This window comes from Myotis yumanensis, unplaced genomic scaffold, assembly GCF_028538775.1.
Source record: "Myotis yumanensis isolate MYYU_CA2020_CCGP unplaced genomic scaffold, mMyoYum1.0.hap1 SCAF_9, whole genome shotgun sequence".
Classification (NCBI taxonomy): Eukaryota; Metazoa; Chordata; class Mammalia; order Chiroptera; family Vespertilionidae; genus Myotis; species Myotis yumanensis.
The window spans coordinates 17,214,650-17,238,955 of record NW_027223760.1 but is presented as its reverse complement, the minus strand read 5'-3'; the positions used below and the strand labels follow the sequence as shown (position 1 = coordinate 17,238,955).

The window sequence follows — 24,306 nt, the reverse complement described above, 5'->3', positions numbered from 1 at the left end:
CACCTACTCACATGCCAATATTGTGCCAATGAGGTTACCTCTAATGTACCAGAATATTTTACAATTCACGAGTGAATAATATTAAATCATTTTAATTTTTATAACAAAAGCTTTTCTTTATTTTGACAAATGTGTAGATTTTCTTTTCCACTTTTTCTAAAAAGTTAATTTCAATTCAATAAATGCTTAGTATGTCTGATTCTGTGTGCTATTTGTGAGTGGGATTTAATTCTAAGAAAATATTTTAAAATGTTTCTGCTTTTAAAGAGATCTTATTTTCCATGTTTTGTATAGTAGATAACTGGTATGAGTCTTTTTAAGTACTAACAAATTAGGGGGATTCAGATCAGAAATATAAAAATTAAGTAAGATCCTTATGGTGTGATACTAAGTAGCATATACATGTATTAAATGTTTGTATTCATTTTATATGAAGAAGCAGTTGCCATAAATTCTCAGGGAGTATAATACTGGAAGGATGGAATTTATGGTTCTGGTGCATTTAACTAAATAGCTGGATTATGTTCATTCTTAATACTTTCATGAGGGCACAGTTTCCAGTATCAAAGCAGGCTGGTTACCCATGATTCCCTATTTTGTTGCACTTGGGCTCCCCACAGCTGGTGGGTCCTGCTGATTTACCTTCACCTAAGTTTCCAAACCAGCTTAGCTTGTCCCTGACTGGCAAAGCTAACTCTCAGTTTGCTTTTCAACTAAAATTTCTCAACATTTCTTGGTATGTGGTGCCCTTAGCTTCCCGGTAACATTTTCCTAGCTCCGCTAAGCCAAAAGACATACATAATGGTTCCTTTTATTACGTAATTAGGTCCACATAATTTCAGGTTAGTAGTTGTGCAGTGTCAGTACGTGTTACTGTGTTGTCCTCAAACATGGGAAATTCTGTGAAGTCTCTGTGTGTCTCAGTGCAGTTTGGAATCACAGTTCCACCAGATCCACCTTTTTCATTTCCATCATCTCAGCAGGACCCTGCCCACCATTCTCAGTCACACAGGCTCTGGCACAACACTCCACGGGCAAATGCAAGTTGATGGCAATACTTATATTTATTTTTGCAATCCCTTCAATAAACCATTTGAACAATGTTGGGTAAGGTGTTATTTTCATAAAAACATATTCTTTCAAAACAAATGTATTTCTATTTTCCATAAAAGTTAAAATTACATGCTAAAACAGAGTTAACCACTGAGATAACATGGAACAATATCAGGAGACTTATAAAGCAAGACCAGACAAGGAACTATATCATTAAACTAAGCAATGACACAGAACTAGAAAACCGACTCAGTATTAAAATATAAAAATCTACGATTATAAATATAAATTTGGTCCATGGAGACACTAGAGCAGTATTTACAGTAAGTAGAAGATTATTTTGTACTTTAGGTGAATACTGCAGTTGTAAAATGTTGAATATCATAAGGAGCAGAGCATTTTATTTACAGTCTACTGTATTAAAAGTTATATTTCCAGCAAACCTGTTGCTTGCTACAAATACAGCTAAAAATTTGACACTAAAACAACATGTTTTCTGTAGTTTGGAATTCTTAATATCTATAAATTGAAAATTTCTGTTAAAATCAATACAAAAAACACCCTAATTCCATTCTTAGAAATACTGTAAAATTCAATCATTTTAGTTTAAGCACAATAAGTGAATTACAAGAAGTTCTGCAAAAAGGCACACATTGTTAATAATATAAATTTGGCAGCAGAATCCTATGTCATGAAAGTTACTGTCAGGTAATGGGAAAGAAAACAGGGAACAGAAAAATGGATTTTCTGGTCTAATTTGAGATAGGGAGTTTTGTCACCCCTCTCTGTGCTAAACTAAAGACTCTAAGCTCTCGGCTATATTTCCGTCGGGCAAGGCTGCGCCGTTACTGTCCAGAGAGGTGGATGGATTCTCTTCCTGCCTCGTGCTCACAAGGCTGAGGACTGCTTTGTAGAGAAACTGATACTGCTCCTAGGAAACAGAGAATGGGAGTTACAAACAGAAGCTCAGTGAAGACATCCATCTGTAAACGGAAGGAATACTTTTAGTGACACTTGGGCACTGTCCATGGAAGAGCTCTGTGCTAGGGGCTCTGTGATACTCAGCAAAGGCACACAATCTATATGAATGTCTTCTTCTGATGACATTTAAAATAGCTTTTTAATTGCCCTAGCCAGTTTGTCTCAGTGGATAGAGCATCGGCCTGCGGACCGAAGAGCCCCAGGTTCAATTCCGGTCAAGGGCACGTACTTCGATTGCAGGCCCCTCCCGGGTCTGGGCCTTGGTTGGGCATGGGCAGGAGGCAACCAATTGATGTGTTTCTCTCACATCGATGTTTCTCTCTCTTTCTCTCTCTCTTCCACTCTCTCTAAAAATCAATGGAAAAATATCCTCTGGTGAGGATTAAAAAAACACACAACTTTTTAATTAGCTAATATTCATTGTCCTAGAACCGTGGTCGGCAAACTGCGGCTCGCGAGCCACATGCGGCTCTTTGGCCCCTTGAGTGTGGCTCTTCCTAAGCCTTAGGAGTACCCTAACTAAGTTAATAACAATGTATCTACCTATATAGTTTAAGTTTAAAAAATTTGGCTCTCAAAAGAAATTTCAATTGTTGTACTGTTGATATTTGGCTCTGTTGACTAATGAGTTTGCCGACCACTGTCCTAGAAAATTGGTCCACACACATTGGCTTATGGTAAGCACTCCGTCCTTATTCATTTACTTCATGGAGTCACTGAGAAGGCGATGTGACAGGGTTCCATCTGTGACTGGTCAACTTGTGTGTAGCTCTCTGGCATGGGGCACCTGTAACCCACTCCCAAATAAGGTGCTCATTCTCCGTTCTCTAGTTGTTATGGAAACCAGTGGATTTCTTTATTAAGGGGGAGGACTCCACGTCAGTCAGCTGAGACACCCATGCAGAATGCAGGCCTTTCCCAAGATCCACTTATCCGGTATTCTTCACACTCTCCCCACCTGACCGCGCCTATCCCTGCTTTACCAAAGGTGAGCGAGCGTGTGCCCTGCTGAGGTTTCAGAGTAGAGACACAGTAGAATAGGTAGCTTTCCTCTTACAGATGCTGGTGTGGTTGTGGGGGGTAGGGGAAGGCAGCTGCAGAGAAAGTGAGTTGGGGACTAACATCATAGCAAACCATCCTTAGGACCACACGGGAACTGGTGCCCTATTGAATGCATCCTCAAGATGGGTGAAAGGACTACCTCTGGAAAGCAATTCCCTACAGGACAAGCTTGGTACAACCCAACGGATCTGAATGAGATGTTTAATAGGGGCTCCTCTGAGGTGCAGGTATGCAGGGGTTACCTTGCCTTTGGCCAGTGGGTTTGAGCTGTAGCTCAAAAAATGGACCTTTTCTAAGTCCCTTATACATGCACAGACCACATAAGCTTCTCCCATTGGGCCACTTGAACTAAGTTCCCTATCGTCTTTTCAGCCCATATTTCTACAATAAAAACTTCCAAATTATTTCAGTGTTGAAACCAACTTCTCCAGATGTGCTGTATCTCTGTTTTGATCATCTGAGTCTCTTTTTCCAAGAATTAGCTGTTGTTAATTTCAGAAATTAAATTTCACTTGAAGGAAAAGTAAAAACTTCAAAAGTTTAAGACTTTTGGGTGTGTCTTCTGACGGTTCTCTGAGCTGGGCAGAACTTGAACTCTGGAAACGTAGCTATTTATTTTTGTTGGATAAATCAGGGTGTTGGTGCTTCTACTGGGGATATTTTGCAGAATTACAATAAATCTTGTAAAAAAAAAAGCACACATGTGATTTAAAATTTTTAGCCATAAATTTTCTAGAAGAAAAAATGTAAATGTTTCTTATTTATAGTTCCAGTTATATGGATTGGTGACAGAATAACTTGTAATTCAGGCCGAAAACTACATCTAATGCTGTCAGTCAATGTGGCCTTTTTTGATGTAGGATAAAATGATGCTGGCAGCCTCTAGGAAGTAAGTAGTAGCAGTGAGAAGTTTGCTTCATTGCTTTGTTACTTACGATGTCAGCAAAGACTCCTGGCCTCATCAGATTAATCATCTTGGCTACCTGGTAGACATCCACGGAATTTTCTTTTTCTAGTTGGTGCATAAGGGTTGCCAGAGCACAGAAAGTTCCTGCTGTCACTCCTCCGTGCCTTGAAGCAAAGGAGAGGGACAGACTCCATTCAGATTTATCAGGCTTTCATATTTGGGACTCACAGACAACTTTGCCCTAAGAACACTGAGATTTCTAATGAATTAATTTGCTTATACGAGGAGCTAGCAATAAATAAGAATGCTCTAAGGTTATAATATGCATTACATATAACATGTATATAATATGTAATTCCAGCACACACATTTTTTTATTTGCTTATAGCAAAAACCTGGAAAGACCTATTGGATAAAGATCTGTTTCTGGTAAATAAAAAATATATCAATTTTACTCCTATTCCAAGAAAGTTCATGGCTGAGAAATGTCTCTGATTAGCACCTGTAAAAATTCAAATGCTAAAACAAGTCATCAGCCCTAGCCAGTTTGGCTCAGTGGATAGAGTATTGGCCCATGGACTGAAGAGTCTCAGGTTTGATTCCAGTCAATGGCAAGTACCTCGGTTGCTTGCTTATCCCTAGCCCTGGTCAGGGCATGCACGGGAGGCAACCAATCAATGTGTCTCTCTCACATGGATGTTTCTCTCTCTGTGTCTCTCTCTCTCCCTTCCACTCTCTCTAAAAATCAATGGAAAAATATCCTCGGGTGAGGATTAACTATAAATCAATCAATCAATCTGGACCATCACACAAAGGGCTCTTGGCATCCATTGCAAGAGTGCATTTTTGTGATCACACACCCATCTCCTGCCTTCAAGGGGAGCTCCAAGAGAAGTGAAAAAAAATTCCGTGTTCACCTTGTCTGTAAGAAGCAGATAATCCACCCACACTGAATCACTACATTGGCCCAACGCATTAGGTGAGTACAGAGACAGCAGAAATCCGAGTACACCGAGGGGATGCTCAGGCACAACTTGATTTTGAGTGTGGAACTTACTCATCGTGGACAATCATGGGCCCATCCCTGCTGGCAGCTTCTTCTTTGATAAGACTTAGAAGTTCAAAAGTTTTACTAATGGGGCTATCTGGATTTGGCCACTTGGGACACTGAAAATGCCTCACTTCCAGTACATAATCATCCTATAACAAGAAAGAAAAAAATCATGTGTTTAAAAGAATCAGATGGGTTACTGAGTAGAATAAGTGAGGAAAATCAGAAACCACAGGAAGGTGATGAAAGCCAACAGCACGCACAAGCGAGCAGCAGCAGTGTCAGCCTGTCCTCCACAGAAGAGAGATGCTGCTGTGAGGCCACGCTGGTCACATACAGATGCATCTCTTTCTTATTCTAACGATAAACCTCATTTGTGGGATTATGCCAATCAAACCATGAAAGTATGTGCAAAAGATGTGTCTGTGATGCTAAATTTAAACTTACAAAAAGAAATCTTCAGTGTTAAAATTTATTTCAAAAATATCGTAGACTTTTTCAGTACCAGTATCACTCAGGTTTAACTAAGGGGAAAAGAGACAGCAGGACACTGGGGAAGATGCTGGCAAGGAGGGTGGTGTTTGTTTCAACCTGGTCCCAGTTCTGATTCTTGCTTAAGTGACCAAGCAACCTGTGTGACTTTAAATCCCTTACACCTCAGACCTCCCGGCTCCTGAAGTGTATGCAATCAAATGTTACGTTTAAAAACAAGCAGCAGATGCCCAGCCGGTGTGGTTCAGTGGATAGAGTGTTGGCCTGCGGACTGAAGGGTCCCAGGTTCGGTTCTGATCAAGGGCATATGCCTGGGGTTGCGGACTGAATCTCCAGTGGGGGTGTGCAGGAGGCAGCTGATCAATGTTTCTCATTATTGATGTTTCTATCTTTCCCTCTCCCTTCCTCTCTGAAATCAATAAAAATATATTTTAAAGAATAATTAAAAAACAAATTAAAAAAGCAGCAGAACCAACATTTTATATGGAAGTGCAAAAGTCCAAAATATCCAAGATACAACTGAAGAAGATAGTCAATATAGGAAACTATCTCATTAGCTATCACAAGGTCTTATAGCCTATAAAAATGAACAAGACCCTATAGTTTTGGCAGAGGCATGAACAAAGAGACCAATATAATACATAGATATCCAAGAAACAAGCCCATACATATACGAGAGAAATCTGATTTATGACTGAACTGGTATTGCTGATCACTAAATATGCTGGGACAATGGTTATCCACATGGAAAATAAGGAAATTGGACTTTGCCTCACAAAACATACAAAATGTCAATTTCAGGTGGAGCTATAAAACATTTAGGAAAAAGGGTAAAAAGATGATTTTTCAAGGTAAAAATGGATTTTTTAAAAAGGCACCAGATGATTTCCTTATAAAAGTAACAAGAGCCTGGCTGGCATGGCTCAGTGGTTCAGCATAGGTCAACCTACTAGTATAAACCAGGAGGTCACGGTTTGATTCCCGGTCACGGCACATGCCCGGGTTGCGGGCTCAATCTCCAGTAGTGGGTGTGCAGGAGACAGCTCATCAATGATTCTCTCTCATCATTGATGTTTCTATCTCCCTCTTCCTCTCCCTTCCTTTCTGAAATAAATTATATATATATTTAATTTACTAAAACAATTCTAGTTCACTGCACATTTTCAAAGCACTTCTTCACATATCAGCTCATATATTCCTGGACAGCAATGTGTTAGTTTACTAGGTAATATGTTTCCCATTTTACTTAAGAGAATTCAAGGTAAAGTTAACACATGAGAATAAGGATTGATTCAACTTTTTTTACTTTGTTTACTTTCAACTTAAGTTCTATCAGCAACTGTTCTGAAGTAAAAGATAAATCGTTGTTTTCCTGTGTGTGTAGAAGTCAGGAACCCTGTCATTTAGTGATAATTAAGTATTTAATGATTCTACAAGATTTTGAAAATGAAAGTGACAAGTAAAGTAAAACTATTTAGGTAATCTGTCTCAATTTGTAAGAAATTGGTTTCCTTCTTTTTATTGCTGGAAAAGATCCTTAAAGAACATATATTTAAATGTGCTTGCCGAAGCCGGTTTGGCTCAGTGGATTGAGCGTCGACCTGCGGACTGAAGGGTCCCAGGTTCAATGCCGGTCAAGGGCATGTACCTGGGTTGCGGGCACATCCCCAGTGGGAGATGTGCAGGAGGCAGCTGATCGATGTTTCTCTCTCATCGATGTTTCTGACTATCTCTCTCCCTTCCTCTCTGTAGAAAATCAATAGAAAATATATTTAAAAAAATAAATGTGCTTAAGATGAAAAGTTTGTCATTTAGGTTATATACATACCTGTGTAGCTTCTAAGATAAAATCTTGAATTAAAAGTTTTTCTTCATTAGACAGACACTTGTGTTCTTCAGCCATAAGAGTGACCTTAAAGCTTTCACAATTTATAGGCTCATCTTTATTTGGCCAATAAACAAATTCATCTTCTGCCTGGAGGATTAAAAACCAAAGAAAATGCTAGATTTTAATAAAATTTCTTAATTAAGCAGGCTGTGAAATGAAGTTAACTGGTTGCCATAGACAATTCAACACGTTTTTCTTAGAACTGCAAAATTTACTCTTAAAATCTTGTGTCTTATAAACCAGATTGACCTGCAGAATAAGACTTAAGAACACAAATTATTGCTTTTTTGTTTCCTTAGTTTATCAATAACAAAGATTAGTTGTTGCTTCTATAATTGATAACTTAGTAGATGAAAGTCAAGTGTTTTTAAGAGCTCAGCAATTTACAGCATCATTTGGAATGGTCAGCATAACTTTATGGACAAGAAATGAATCTCAAGGTATATATGCAAAAGCTAAATGAGATATTAATTAGATTTTATTTTGGGGTTTCTCCAAATACATATGAATAGTAGCATAGGGCATCCATGATTTTCTGATACTAAAAAGTCCTTCGGATACTGGGAGTTCACTTTATTCCAAATTGGTCTTCTGTGGCTAGCCTCAAACTGAGGGAATCTCCAAATATCTTAAAAGTTTTATTAAAAATTTATACAGTAGAAGCATATGGACTGACTTCATTCATGATTGTGATTGTAAGTTTCTTAGACTGTGTCACAAAATACTTAAATTTAAATTAATTTCAACCTACCCTTATTTAAAACTGTCATTCAACAATTTCAGATCTGATTGCATAACCAAACCAGGCCCAGTAGTAGTCAAAGTGCAACTCCAGGGACATTACTTTATTAGTTGAAAACATGACTGGTTTGTTTGCTGGACTTCGGCTGTTGTGAGCTGATAGTTCTCCCACAAGGAAAATACTAAAAGCGGCCTGAGGGCCTTACCATGTTTTGACCATCAGGAAGCATAACCACCAGCTGGGCGTTATGGTCCCATATCATCCTCCAGAAATCTTTGATGGTGTGGAGAAGGGGATGCTGAGTGATGATAAATTCGTTGCTCTGGTAATAACCCTACACAATCAGAAAGAAGGTAGATAAAACCTTGACATATGACTTTAAATATTCAGAAAATATTGGTAGGTTTATGGCCATCTCTTCATTTTCAAATTGTGTTTATAAATAACAATGTGATTACTCCCGTCTTTGTTTAGGGGGCACTGCTCTATGCCAGGTATAGCACTAAGCATGTCTTCCTCTTAAGTTGGTTATTCCTCCCAGCGGTGCTACGGGATAGAAAATGCGATCCCCATTTTACAGATGATTAAGCAGATGCCCAAGTTCACACAGCCATCAGCTCTAGGAGCAGACTTATCAAAATGACTTATGAACCGTATCTCCTTCACTAAATAGGGTGGAAATCTAGAGAAGAGTCACATTTCTCATTTCCCACAAGTCCCAGCGACAGCGTGCACATTTCACACCTCTGGCAACAGGGCACTTTGGTGTCCAGAGGCCCTCTGATGGATGAGCACATGTTTTGTGTCTCTTCATCAGCCCTGATGGTGTTTGCTCCCTGCACCTACTTATTTGCAGGTTTTCCCAGTCCCAGCCTACATTACAGCATCAGGGAATGCTGTCTTCTATCGCTACTGCAGGTGGTGGGCCTGCCGCCATCGGATCTGACTTCTGCCCACCTGGGCTGCTGCCCATGTTCCCAGCTACCGCTTCAGGCAGCTCACTCTGGTTTTGGTTCTGGTAACACAAACTGGCAGGCAGTCTCCCCAGCGACTTCTCTGACTTACCATGATATAGGAGGCGTTGATGTAGTCTGTGCCTTCCCCGCTCAGGGACGAAATGCCAACCCGTGATCTTTCCACTGCAACACAAAGCATTCTGGGTAAACAACCGTGCCCCGCATGCTACACCTCCCCCTTCAGCCCCACATGGCACAACACAGCTGCATGTCTCAAGCTGAGTGTCTGTGACCTTTAAGCTCACGTTACCATGTATTTTGCAGTTTTAGATGACACTTCAGGGTTTGAGAGTCCTTTTTAAAAGTTACATAATTAGAAAAAATCTGAGTGTACTGCTTTTGCCCTGAAATGTACAAATATTGTCAAATTACTTACAAGGTTTGTATTCTAAACCAAAAAAAGTTTGTTTTTTTTCTAGATTCAACATATCCTACCAGGAATAATGGAAGAAGTTCTGTTCTTTTCCCTGTTGCATTGCTTTAGGGCTGTAGAATAGTCACTCTGCTGTATATTTGATTGACTCAGGAGCTGAGAATGGGAGTGAAGGAAAATACAGGTTATTTTTTATTTTATTAAAATCACTCAAACACACACACACACACACACACACACACACACACACTCCTATACATACACAGCCCAACCAAGGTAAGATACTGAATATAAACATATCTGACTTTTTTTCAAGAATTCCTTGAACTAAACTTGTCTTAGGGAACTCCATGGCACATCTGTGTTTTACACCAGGGAAGTTGGAAGAAGCAGAGAACACTAGCTTCCTAGGTGACTTGCATCATCGGGAAGACCTTCCCCATGGCTTCCTCGGTGGGTGTGCACTCTCCATTTCCTCTACTTAAATCTCATGCAGTTGGGAGACAAGCTGCGTAGTGTGTGTTTGTGTGTGTGTGTGTGTGTGTGTGTAAATATATAGGGGTATAGTTGGATTTTATTCATTCTTTTAATACTCCATCACATGAATAATCTACTTGCTATTTATCTATTCCCCAATTACTGAATGTTCAGGTCATTTCCAACGTTTTGCTATGTCAAAATTTGTAGCAATGAGTATCCCTTCTATATTTCTGAATGTTCACACATGTGAGGATTTCTACAGAGAATTAGGAGTCACCAGTGTTTAAGTCTTTAAAAAAAAAATTTTTTTTTTATTGATTTCAGAGAGGAAGGGAAAGGGAAAGAAAGATAGAAATATCAATGATGAGAAAGAATCATTGATCAGCTGCCTCCTGCATGCCCCTCACTAGGGATCGAGCCTGCAACCCAAGCATGTGCCCTTGACTGGAATCAAACCAGGGACTCATCAGTCTGCAGGCTGACACTCTATTCACTGAGCCAAACCAACTAGGGTGCCCAGTGCCTAAGTTTTGATATATAAAAAAGTGCTGTATCATGGTTTTGATTTGCATTTCCTTAATTACTGTGAGATGGAGCATCAGCCATTTAGGTTTCTTCTTTGAGGACTGTATTTTCATATTTCTGCTTCACTGTTAGTTATTGATTTGTAGGGGTTTTTGATATCTTGAAGGTAAACCTATAGTCTGTTTAAAAAGTTGCAAATATCTTTGTTCTCTTTATCACATAGACATTTACACCCAATGTATTAAGTTTTCCCTTAAGATTTTTGTAAATTATGTTTTTATTTAAAAATCCCTTCTTTACTCTGAACCCTTGAAAGGTATGTCCCTCTAATAGTTATAATAGTTAGCATTCACCTTGAGGTACTTAAAAATCCATCCTGAATAATTGTAGTGTTTGAGGTGTGGTAGGGGCCTAAATTTATTTGTTCCCACAGAGGAATTGTTCTAATATCATTTACTGATTAGTTCATCCTTACCTTACTAATTTGGAATGTTGTATTAATCACAACAATTTACACATGTGCATGGCTCCTCTGGCTTATTTGTCTGTTTTTAAATATTATTATATCTGCATAATAAGTTTTCCATAAGCAATACAATACATTTCTATTTCTTATTTTTCAGTACTGGTTTGGATGTTTTGGGACCTTTACGCTATATTAATTTTAAAATCAGTTTCAAAAAAATAAAATAAAATCAGTGTCAAACACAAAAGCCTAACATGTGATAGGTGTCTGATATATATTTGTTGAATAAATAGACATGCAATTTATTTCAGAGAAATTTCCCTATGGATAAACTTGAATCAATACCTTTCCTTATATGACAATAAGCACACACACACACCTGCATTTCCTAGTTATGACGTTAACAGGAAACAGGGTCAAATGTCTCTCTTTTTCATTGGATTCTGATGTCATAATTGATATTTCCATTTGATCCTGGTCATCCAGTGGAAGCCATATCAGTTCTCTTATAGAACTGTGTCAGGGATAGCACATAGTGAAATGCTGAATATGGGTAAGACATATGTATTTTTTTTTTAATTAAAGGAAAAGCTATCCTAACAACCTAATGTTAACATTTAGTATTTCCTTATTATCTGTTTCTGGGAGCCGTGCCGGGCACAGCTGAGTGAAACGTTTATGTTTTCCCAACAGCAGGTTCTCAGTTCAGCATTCACCCCTCGTCTTTCTCTTACTCCTCCCAAGTGCAGATGGTGCTAAGAGGGCCACACATCAGAGACAGTTCAGTGCTAACATCTTCTATGTCGTAGGCTGGGGAGAAGGGAGGGGAAAACCTGAAATCTCAAGGTTTGTTAACCAACTCTCCTGGGTTTTTCCAACGTCCTCTGAATTCTTCCCAGATTGTCCTTCTCCAGAACTTGGCCCTGTTTCTCCGGGGATCCTGGGAAGTAAGAGGTTAGCACGGGAATAACGGGGAGCACAGCAGCAGCCTCCATTCCTCCGGAAGCCCCGGCCCCAGCTGGCAGGCCGGGCAACACCTGCTTTCTGAATTCTTTGCTCCCTGATTTCTGGAAGTCAGAGAGCTAGGCTGCAGGAGGAATAATATTAAACAACAACAGAAACACCCCGTGCTCTCCTCCCTGGTGCGCGGCCTGGGGGGGCCAGGGCGCGTGGGAGAAACGGGGTTGCAGAAGCCATTGTTGCGGTGTCGCCTATTCTAGCTCAGGGCCTTCAAGTGGGGCAGACTTTTTCCAAAGAGCAGCACGAACAGCCCGAGCCACCGCACTCACGGCTGAGTGGTCTGGTTTTTTCAAAGTGAGAAGAGCACTTGTGCGGTGTATTGTAAGGCCTGTCTGTTCATCCTGGTGGGCTGGGTGCCCCCCTTCCCCTGCCCGAGTCTGCATTTATGAAAGTTAGTCTAGGGTTTCTGAGAACTTTTTCTTCTCGCCACTCCAGAGGAAGGTTCTCCTTGAAACGTACCACGTGGCTTCGCTGCCCGTTGCAGAGAACAATACGAGCCACTGTGCCAACAGCTCTCTCCACCCATCCCCTTGGCCCTGTCCACTCCAACGAGGGGAGGCAGGCACATTCAGTTCTGTGGCGGGACCTGAGACGCTGCCAAGAGGACTCACCTTGAATTGTTTCTCCAGCTTTGTTTTGCCCGTCGGCCCGGGAATGAGGAGCGCGTTGACATAGGCGTGAATATGACTCTCTGGCACCTCAGTCTCTTTGCTCAGTATGGCCTCCACCAGCGCATCGTGAATGAAGACGTACTGTTCCTGGCAAGGCAGGGACAGGAGGGAATATTACTCAGGTTTTCCTTAGGTGCATCGAGGTCAGTGGTTCTCAACCTTCCTAATGCCACGATCCTTTAATACAGTTCCTCATGTTGTGGTGACCCCCAACTATAACATTATTTTCGTTGCTACTTCATAACTGTAATTTTGCTACTGTGATGAATTGTAATGTAAATATCTGATATGCAGGATGTATTTTCATTGTTACAAATTGAACATAATTAAAGCATAGTGATTAATCACAAAACAATATGTAATTATATATGTGTTTTCCGATGGTCTTAGGCGACCCCTGTGAAAGGGTCGTTCGACCCCCAAAGGGTCGCACCCCACAGGTTGAGAACCGCTGATCTAGGTATAAAAGCAGTATCTTCCATTGACAGACAGAAGGAGTTATACTGAGGGTGGAGAGGAACCCACAAAAGATTGCTTATCAGGCCCGGCAGGAAGGCAGGGGGAGGAAAAGAGGCCGTGGAGGGGGAACACAGCTCTTCTCTTCCCTCACCTCTCCATTTCCTGTGGGAAGGAGGCAGGATGATTTGGGGAGGCCACAGCAATGCCTTGCCTCTGCCCTGCCTTCAACCCAAGGCCCACGTCCGCATTCTGCATGAGGGACTTCCATGACCTCTATCCCTCTGATGGGTCTTCCCCTCTGTCCATTCTAATTCTCCCTTTAGCCCGTCATATATAATTTAGTGTAATTATTTATTACACTAAGAGTTATCTCCTTTTTATTAAAGAGTTATCTCCTTTTTATGAATAGGACTCTTTTCTCTAGACCAGTGGTCCCCAACCTTTTTTTGGCCGTGCCCCACCTAAGCATCTCTAAAATCCTGCTGTCCCCCCGCCCCGTGACATAAAATTCTTATTATTCAAAAAGTGAACTCCTATTCACATGGAGGAAGCGTCAAAGGCCATTCACTTGGTCTAAACAAACTTCCAAAGAACATGGCATCCATGAAAGAGAAAAATGAATAAATGAAAGAACAGTTGAAGTACTGAGGAAGAAATCACCAAGAAATTGTTAAAAAATAATAATAATATGAAGTGATATGAAAAAATAGCAAATAGAGTTTCAAAACATATAATAGAGAACTGAAATGCATAAATATGTCACAAGATATATTTATATACTGTATATGAGGACCCTAGAATCATAAGAAATGCAAAAAATTAACTGTTAATAACTCATTCTTGAAATCCCCCCCCCCTAAAAATCAAATTGCTCCCCTGTGGAGTGTGTGCCCTGCACTGGGAACCACTGCTCTAGTCTTATGTGATTAGAATGTCAGTTCTTTTATGAAATGAAATTTGGTTTGGTTTAAAACCTGTTCTGTTTCCAATCGCTTTCAAGCTGCCATCAATAATTTTCAATTTTTACATTCATTTTTATTTAGACATAGTGACAACCAACACAGATATGCAGACTTGTCCTGTGCCATAGATGTGTAAAGAATATGGGCCTAAAAATGGATAGAACTTGAGCATAATTCATGCTTTTTAAATATAAAAATGAATCCATTCGTTGACTATGTGGAGGAAAAACTTGAGGATTTTGCTAGCGGAAGATTCATTTTCTGAATCTTCTCTGTAACTGGTGTGACTTTAAAGATAGTTCCCATTTGGTCACAAAATAGACAAAATTTATCTGGCCCTTCCATGAATTATATGCAATTACCTCTTATGGGTTGAACTGTGTCCCCCCCAAAAGCAGCCTTAACCCCAGCACTTCAGAACGTGACCGTACTTGTAAACAGAATCATTGCACATGTAAATAATTACACAGAGGCAGTGGCGAGTGTCCTTGTGAGAGGAAAACTGGGACATGGACACAGAGGGAAGAGGGCTGTTTGAAGACAGAGACAGGGGTTGGAGTTAGGCTGCTCCATCCCAGGAACGCACGTGCTACCAGAAGCTCGAAAAGATAATAAAGGACCCCCTGCTAGAGGTTTCAGAGGCAGCATGGCCCTGCCAACACCGCGATTTTGGACTTCCAGCTTCCAAAACGATGGGACAATCCGTATCTGTTGTTTAAGCCGGTTTGTAGTACTTCCTATGGCAGCCCTGCCAGACTAACTCACCTGCTAATACAAACACTTGTCTATCCAGCGTTAGCATTTTGGTGATGTTTCCAACCCTTAGACAAATAAAAGCATCCCTTTTCTCATACCTCAGTTTGCACCAAATAGTTTCTTTGTGATCGGATGTGTTTTAAGAAGCCGAATATGTTGACTGTGCCTTCATGTTGAATTTGCTGCAACATACTGTCCAGCACAATATATGTGCCTGTTCTCCCAACTCCAGCACTAAAGAAAACAAAAGATAAACTGTTTCAATGTCAAGCACAGGATAAACTGGAAGATAGGTCACTATGAGCTGTCTTGTAAATTAAAATAATTTCCTTCCTCTAGCAAATGAGCCACATAATAAATAATTAGCTATCCAAAATCGAAGTAGTTGATAAGCATATGCTTCAAATGACAACATTTCCATTAATTTTTTTTCCTACCAGTCAGATTGCAAAAGAATCTATTTCTGTTGTAGATTTTTTTAAAATATTTTTTTTATTGATTTCAGAGAGGAAGAGAGAGGGAGAGATAGATAGAAATATCAGTGATGAGAGAGAATCATTGATCATCTGCCTTCTGCATGCCCCACACCGGGGATTGGCCCACAACCCAGACATGTGCCCTTGACTGGAATTGAATCTGGGACCCTTCAGTCTGCAGGCTGACGAGCTATCCATTGAGCCAAATCAGCCAGGGCTCTGTTGTAGATTTTTTATTTTCAATAATTATATTTGTTATTCATTTTATATTGCACAGTGAAAACATTGTTTGTCAGAGCATAATAAATAGACAATTAATCTGAGAAAATAAAAGCACCAGCGTCATCAGATTCTGAAAAGAAAAGGTCCCTGGGTTTGTATTGCCAGGGAGACATGTTTGTAAAGATTTCCGCATTAATGGGAAAAAGAATTTGATCCGGCTTGCAGCTGAAAAATATCATTTCAGCGAGAGCGTGAAGAATAAAGCTTAACTTCAGTCATTTCTAAAGGGTTATTATCTACTGACTTCTTCAAAGACTCTACTGAAGGGACAGAATTCACAGACTGGATTCCTTTCAGAGGCTCCAACAAGTGGAAAGTGCTAGAGAGGAAAATTGGCACCTGCTCTGCACAATACCCTGGTCCTTCTCCATTTGCTCAGAAACAATTCCTGACCTTCAGAGCTGTTTTTCTTGCATCTTCCTGTTTCCCTCAGCTTATCTTCAGGCGAACAGATAAAGACCTCAAGATAGGTCTCTCAAACTTTGTCTGAAGAGAACTCCTGAGATAGGTAATTAGAATATGTCATATAAGCTGTAGAGCAAAGGAAAATACTTGCTTCTATAAGAACACGGGCACTGCTTTGATGAAAACACTGCACACAGAAATGGATTGTCCACACTCAGGAGGGGTTAACTGCTACTTTTATTTTAACTGAAAAATAGCACCTGAAACCTCCAAGGTTGTTTCCTCTTTCTCTGTTATATCATTTTTTTCCCTATCATCAATCCAGGCTTGGAAATTAAACGACTTGGGCAAGGATGAATTGTTAACACATTCAACAGGATATATTAGGGAGAACTCAGGAAAATGAGAAAGGGTTTTAGAGTCCAAACTGTTTTAAAACAATTTAAAAGTATTCCGTCAGATTCCTCACACTCCGTGCGCTTTGTTTTCTCTAATGTAAGCCTGGCATAATACCTCTTCAACAGCCCAGCCAGTGTGCTCAGTTGATTGAGCATTGCCCAGTGCACCAAAAGGTTGTCAGTTCCGTCCCCCAGTCAGGGTACATACCTGCGTTGTAGCTACGATGCTAGTAGGGCACATAGGGGAGACAACAGATAGATGTTTCTCTTTCACATCAATGTTTCTCTCTCTCTCCCCGCCTCTCTCTAAGCATGTCCTTGGGTGAGGATTAAAACAAAACAAACCCTCTACAATAGATTGTTGCTTCTCAAGCATTTTTATATCATGCCATATTGTAACAGATGTTTAAGGAGAAAACATTGTTCCACCTGCCTCACATGGTCAATAAGTTGAAACCCAATTCAACACTCAAATAGGATATAATAAACATTGTAAAAACACCTCGTGCTTTGAAATATTCAGCAATCAAATTGGAGTCTGACATATTCATTACCAATATTTATGAAAACCTGTATGTGATTTCATTCCCCTCATGAAACTGTTAGGGGCAAAATAGAATATTGGGGACTAGCCCTTGTGGACAAAAGGGGCCACATGCTAACCTGACAAGCTCAAGGAAGGCCTGCATGGCGGTCTTGCAAACTCGAAGACCTAAAGTAACCACAAGGATAGTCTGAAATTAAACTTTAACTAAAAGCAGTTTTGGTGGATAGTCACGTCATATGTCTTCCCTGACAAGGTCAATCTTTACCTGAGCTGAGCCTATTGTCTTTTTGCATTTACGATAACATGTCCTTGAAAGGTCAGGGTAACTTTTAAGTTCCCCTTTTTTCTGGACCCCTCAGGGCACAACCAAATGCCCTGGGCGCCAGGACAGAGACCACAAGTTCCTTCACTATTATTGTTATCATGTTAATTGTTGCTGTTAGCTATCCTGCACCCACCTAAGTAAAAGAAGTATGTGTCTATCATTTTACTTTTTATCCAGTCCCAGAGGTTCCCTCCTTTGCTTTCTCCCGCCTCCCTAATCTACCACCAATGGATTTCCTGTAGTCCACTTAGATCTCCTTTGATTGTAATGTATAAAACGAGGTGAAGAACTGCCATTTTTCGGAGCATCATCCCAATCCGTTGAGATTCTGCTTCCTGGCAATTGTCCACAGTTTGGCTCACATAAACTCACAAAAATTCTCTACAGGTTTGAATGTTTTTACATTAACAATATGGTTATGGGAAGTATTAATCATGCGCTGTTAACCATGATTGCTTTGGGTTGGTTTAAGAAAGGACATTCTGACCTGGCTGGGAGGTGTATGCACCAGGGACATGGGAGTCAACCTTGGAATGTGGTCCATTCTCATTCAAGAATGGAAAGATTAACCACCTTGCTGTCCAAACAATGGAGTCTCACCCCAGCCTGAATTGCATACTTTCCCATACCCGTAATCCCTACTTCCCCATGTAATCTTTTTCGTACCCTATATAAGCAGCTGGCTTAGGGGGCTGCAGAGCAGATTTTTGTGGATGACTTGCTGTTCTCCCATTCTGCTGGCTTATTGGAATAAACACTCATATATGATTCAACCCTGTCTCTGCTGAATTGGCTCAAGTAGTGACAGGCAGCCAGGACTCATTGGTTGTCCAGTTTCAAAACCACTTCAAGATTTCCTGGTCGTTAGCATAAGCAAGGCTATGGGTTAGAGACTCACCTGCAGTGGACAACCACAGGCCCCACCGCGTAGCGCTTGGCCTGGGACGCCTTTCTCACGAAGGTCAGCACGGGCAGCGAGTACTCTGGCACTCCCATGTCGGGCCACTGCGTGTAGTGGTACTGCGTGACCACACGCCCACTGGGCCTTCCTTTCTGGGAGCCCTGGAAAAGACCAGACAGCAATCACAGGAATACACGCAAAACACATGGGGCTCTTAAGCAGCTTAGGGTTCACAGCTGGGTGTGGGCAGCCTGTAATGAAGCAAATGTGCAACACTGTTGTTTGTGATGGTTGATCTTGAGAAGGCTAACCCCTATTTTGTAAAACTACTGTTTGGAATTCTCTGCTATTTTTTTTAGACGGCCTCTTATTCTAAAAAAATAATAACTTTGCTTTCTAGCCTGCTTTAGCCTGCTTGAATAATGAGGAAGATAAACTTAGCTGTCTGACCTTGTAGGCCAGAGACTAGATACGCCCATACTCTCAATGCCATGCCAGGTGTATTTTTAATTGGATAGAACTGTGTTGTTTTCAAGGCCACCAGGGAGATTACCACTAAGCACACATAGGGCTGGCCCTTTAATAAAAAGGGAAGTTCTGCTTGTAGCTTGGCCCAGAATTTGAAAGGAATTTTTCTCTGGGCCCGTGCGTAATAATAAAGTGTGACTCCAAGCTCTCCGAGCATTGCTTGATTTATTCCGGTTCTCTGTAACAATCTTATGTGTTGACTTGGCCAGGCTGTAGTGGCCTGTGGTTTAGTGGAACACCAAGTCATACCAGATGTTTCTGTCAAGATATTTTTAGATGTGATTGACATTTAAATCAGTAGACTTTGAGTAAAGCAGATTATGCTCCAAAATATGAGTGGGCCTCATGCAATTAGATGAAGACCTGAAGAGTAGACTGAGGTTTTTGAAAGAGGAAGGAATTCTCCTCACGTCTGTAACACAAACACTGCCTGAATTTTCACCCTGGAGTCAGTCAATTTCAAGCTCAATATCTCTCTTTCTCTCCTTTTCTCTCTCTCTCTCTCCCCCCCTTCTTCCCACCTTCCTCCTTCCCTCTCTCCCTTCCTATTTCCCTCCTTGATTACTATATCATTGTTCTGTTTTTCCCCTTCCCTTACTTTAAGCTCCACTATTTTTAGTTGGATATGCAGTGATGAAAAGGGCAGGAATTTTTGTTTGTGCATCAAATCCACTGCAACCATCAGCACCATGTCCAATCTAGCTCCAAAAGCCATGGCTGGCATTTGGAGACTTGGAAGAAACTTTGGGATTGAGGTGTAGCTATAGTAAGAATGTTTAATGCCTTTATTATACATTTTTACCCTATCTTCGTTATACCATCCATTCACTTATAAATGGGCCAGATGTGTTACTCAAATGAGAACGTCCATCATTTATGGACTCACCTTTTTTATCTTTGTGTTTCTCAGGGTAAAATTTCTCACAGTATAATAGGCAAGCATTTGAACACTCTTCTGAGTGACCAGAAAGTTCCCATACTCTTCACTACCATCCGCAGGCCAGTACTGGTCACATTTTCTCTGCAAAAGAGAAAGTAAAGATGCTTTTCCATATCCAATACGCCACGTAAGAGCAGCGCCTGAAATCTGTGAAGGTCTGAGACTGTGACAGGAATGGACTCTCTCTCTTCTAAATATTTCTTTCCTTTCTAAGTGATTGCAGATTGGCTGAAGAGGAGACCAGGGAGAGATCAAAGATGCAAAAGGGACTCAGATGAGGAAAGTGTGGCTAGATATAGCTAGTCACTATAGGGCCAGCACTGGAATACAGCTCTTCTGAATTATAATCAGCTCACTCCACATTGCTTTTCAATGAGCCCCATCTATCTTCCTCACACTATGAAGAATGCATTTCAATAGCAGATGACTGGATTAATAGTGAAACTTTTTGCCCTAAAATGTTACATTTTCCTTGAGCTGTCATACTGTAAAGGATTCCTGATGAGCTCTCCTACCTTTGCTGGTTGCTAAGGCTGACTCCATGAAAGCACTTTGAAGCGCCTCTAGTCGTTACTTTGGGGATGCCATAAGGCAGTGGTTCTCAACCTTCCTAATGCCACGACCCTTTAATACAGTTCCTCATGTTGTGGTGACCCCCAACCATAAAATTATTTTCGCTGCTACTTCATAACTGTAATGTTGCTACTGTTAAAAATCGTAATGTAAATATCTGATATGCAGGATGTATTTAGGCAGCCCCTGTGAAAGGGTCGTTCGACCCCCCAAAGGGGTCGCGACCCACAGGTTGAGAACCACTGCCATAAGGAATTAATTACCCACATACCCTTCCCTTCTCCACGAGGTTTGTGATCATGACGATGACTTCCACATTATGCTCCCATATCATTCTCCAGAAATCTTCCGCTGTGGATTTCAGGGGGCCTTGGGCAGCAATGTAAGCTTTTGGTCTGGTGTAACCCTGAAGAAATAAATGAAAACATTTCTTACTAACTGATTTGCATGCCATTTTTAACCATCTAAGACTTACATTTTTAGGTCAGCACATTTTTTTTTCTATAAAAGAAAACAATAAAAAAAAAACCTGCAAAGCTAGATAAACTTAATAGTACTAAAACACACAGCAACTCTTCTTTAGCTACATGTTTTTGTAGAAAAAGGGGGTGCAACATTCTGTGCACCTCTAATCCAAGTATATTTACTCTAAGTCTATGTACTTTGCTTAAAATCTGGTCCGTAACTGTGCTGCTTTGAAACGTGGTCCAGGCGTTAGGGCCCAATTGTTTACAACAGTTAGGAAAGCTCTGGTGTCTCCTTACCCTTTCCCTGGTGGAACTGAGCAATACTAATGATTAATACTATGCTTCACTGAGCACCCACTGCTGGCCAAGATGCTCTACAAACATTGACCCTGATCCATAAGCGATCTGCAAAATGGAAGCATCATCCTCATTGGAAGATGAGGACGCTGGAGCTCAGAGGAGTTATGTGGCTTTCCAAGCTCCCACAGGTAGCCAGCGGCAGACCTGGATTCTAAATGAGTAGTTCTGACTCCCAACCCCCTGTTTGATATGACATACTTATTGCCTCATCTGGAAGCAAGAAGTGGGTGCCTACAACAAACCCACTGGATACTTATATTTGGTGCTCACTTCTTTGAATTCAGTGTTCCACGCAGCATCAAAATGAAGGCAGCGAGATTGAGAGCTCACTGTCAAGAGAATAACTGAGCTCCATTGACATTCCGTTGACCACAGTGAAAAACCAGTAAGTTAGTCAGGGGTCTGCAGCCCCTGAGGAGCTCTAACAGGCCCTACAAAGCTGGGTGTCCTGAGGGATGTCCGAGGTTATATTGATAACTGTTTAGTAGTAATCACTTTTAGCCAGTACCACCTTGGAAGTTTTTCAGTAAGGATTTATTGATCATCTGCTATCTACATAGCATTGTGCCAGGGGCTCTGGGACATGCAAAATAAGCACTGGTCCTGCACCCCATATTGAAGGGGTTATAAACCTCTCTAAATCTCTATCTATCTGTCTATCTATCTATCTATCTATCTATCCATCCATCCTACCTTGAGTATACATTCTCAACCTCACACATTTAGAAGATAAACCAAATATATGAGCTGGGTTGTTATTCAGTCTGAAATCATTTAGACAGGGGAATCTCTCACCACTGATTTATGTTTCTTATCATCGATCATATAACATGTATTAAATACTAGTATGTGTTTGGCGCAGTGGTATAATAAATTCTTACTCTAATATAATTTCTACAACATTTCAGTTGAAGCATGCTTACATCAACATAATTGGCATTGATGTAATCAGTCAGTTTGCCGTCTTTTTCAGCAAGTTGTGCCAGCTTAACCCTACTATGGTCATCTGTAATAAAAAAAATATTTCATTATGGCATGGACTACTTTTCAGCATAAAGATTCTTTATATTTACATAATAATTTGTCAAGTATAATTAAAATCAATGCAATGTAATTTACTATAGTAGGCTTTGGGGGGACTCCTGAGATGACAAAGATAAATATAAAAATAACAAGAGCTTCTGCCTTCAAGTTTTCTAATGCAGAAGGTGAGAATGGACATATGCACAGAAAGGAAGGCTGAGGTGTTGAAAGAGGTGCAAAGTAATAGGGGGAGCGTGAAGGAACAACCTGTATTGGTTTGGGATGGTAAACATTCTTGCAGAGATTGAAACCTGAACTTGACATCTTAGATTGGTGTCTAAAGGTGGATGTTGGGCTGTGAACTGAGAAGAGCCACTGAAGGGAGAGAAGAGTGATGGGGGTCTCAGGAAGCTGATGGCTGTAATATGCTCTGAAGATGAGGCTGATGGAGGAAGAAACGTAGAGAAGGAAGCACAAGGGACCTAGGAAGCGTCTGTGAATGGTTACAGCAAATAGTTCCCTCAAGGGAAGAACCTCAAAGAGGAACTCCTCCAAAGGGAGACAGGAGAAAGGTTGCCCAGCAACAGACACGGATCCTGCCCTGTCCATCAAGGGGGATGAAAGCTATGGTGACTGCCACACTGTTTACTGTGGTAATTTAAATATGTTGAAATGAAGTGTGTGGGATGAACTGCATTTCCACAGAGAAACTATATTTGGGGGACCGACAGAATAAGAAAGAAAAATGTTACAGGAAGAAAACATGGTAGTTTCACAGGGCAGACTATTCTTTTCAAGGGTAAAGAAGTGAGTACAGCCCTAACTGGTTTGGCTCAGTGGATAGAGTGTCGGCCTGCAGACTGAAAGGTACCAGGTTCCATTCCGGTCAAGGGCATGTACCTTGGTTTCGGGCACATCCCCAGTAGGAGGTGTGCAGGAGGCAGCTGATCAATGTTTCTCTCCCATCAATATTTCTAACTCTCTATCCCTCTCCCTACCTCTCTGTAAAAAAATCAATAAAATATATTAAAAAAGAAAAAAAAGAAGTGAGTACAGACCAAACCATGACAAGATTAAGTGATATTCAGCCATATTAATGCTTCTGTGACGACAGCTGCTCACACAGGTGAAGTAATATAAGCAGAAATAATGTGCGGCAATGGAACAAGGGGTGTGAGGCAGGTTCACCAATTTTTGTATTTTTATTCTAATAGATTTAGATGGATGTTACTGGCTAAATTTTCTGAGTTGTTTTTCTCCATCTCTAAAGCAGGACTGTTAATTACCTATCTTACCAGATTGTTTCAGGGATTAAATGAAATAATTTTTTTTTGGTGTGTGTGTGTGTGTGTGTGTGTGTGTGTGTTTATCCTCACCTGAGGATATTTTTCCATTGATTTTTAGAGATAGTGGAAGAGAGAGGGAAAGACAAAAATATCGATGTGAAAGAAACACATCTATTGGTTGCTTCCTGCACACGCCCGGACCAGGGCTTGGGCCTGGGAGGAGTTTGCAACCGAGGTACGTGCCCTTGAATGGAATCGAACCCGGGACTCTTCAGTCCACAGGCTGACAATCTATCCATCCAAACCGGCTCAGGCTAAACAAAATGATGTTTTTACAGTGCCAGGCACATAGGAGTTGTTCAACAAATGTTAATCTCCATCTTCTTCTTAGTTACCTGTTGGGTATTTTCTATTTAGCTGGTAGAGGGAATAGTTTAACAACTTCACCCTCTCCAAGAAGCAGCTGAGTTTTTTGTGCAGCCAGACAGTTGCTTCAGTTGAGGAAGACAACCATGAAGGGGAACCTTCTACTAAAAAAATAAACATTGGTGTAAGCCCCCTGGAAAGACAGGCAACATCTATGCAAACTATTTAGAAAAAATGTAATAACGAAAGGGAGGCAAGTGCAGTTTCATTGGCCTCCAAAAGCTAGACTGGAACCAGTATTTAAATAACCAGGCTCGTAATACCATGTTCATAGGGGCCTAGGGGAGCACACGGAATATATAAGGAAGATGTAAGTAGAGATTCAGGAAGGGGGATGAAGATGGATTGCAAGAGTTGGAGGGGAGGGAATATAGAAGAAAATCAGAGGGAAGAGATATAAACAAGAGGTGATATATATAAGTGTTACGTCTTTATGTTGTACACCTAAAACTAATACAATGTTGT

General features: G+C 40.8%; 1 protein-coding gene across 2 annotated transcripts in view; it reads right to left on the bottom strand.

The window, feature by feature from the left end:
* Positions 1–1,045: 1,045 nt before the first annotated feature.
* The window catches only part of PTPRZ1 (protein tyrosine phosphatase receptor type Z1), a 186,961-nt gene continuing 163,700 nt past the window's right edge, over positions 1,046–24,306 (bottom strand). For both annotated transcript variants that reach the window (XM_070423798.1, XM_070423800.1), the window contains 13 exons: positions 22,030–22,112; positions 20,551–20,685; positions 19,653–19,787; positions 18,236–18,399; positions 15,003–15,138; positions 12,668–12,814; positions 9,628–9,721; positions 9,242–9,315; positions 8,382–8,510; positions 7,375–7,521; positions 5,061–5,203; positions 4,032–4,167; positions 1,046–1,984 (listed from right to left, as the gene is read on the bottom strand). In XM_070423798.1, the coding sequence (XP_070279899.1) occupies positions 1,844–1,984; positions 4,032–4,167; positions 5,061–5,203; positions 7,375–7,521; positions 8,382–8,510; positions 9,242–9,315; positions 9,628–9,721; positions 12,668–12,814; positions 15,003–15,138; positions 18,236–18,399; positions 19,653–19,787; positions 20,551–20,685; positions 22,030–22,112 (1,664 nt within the window). In that variant the 3' untranslated portion in view covers positions 1,046–1,843. The remainder of the gene's footprint in view (positions 1,985–4,031; positions 4,168–5,060; positions 5,204–7,374; positions 7,522–8,381; positions 8,511–9,241; positions 9,316–9,627; positions 9,722–12,667; positions 12,815–15,002; positions 15,139–18,235; positions 18,400–19,652; positions 19,788–20,550; positions 20,686–22,029; positions 22,113–24,306) is intronic.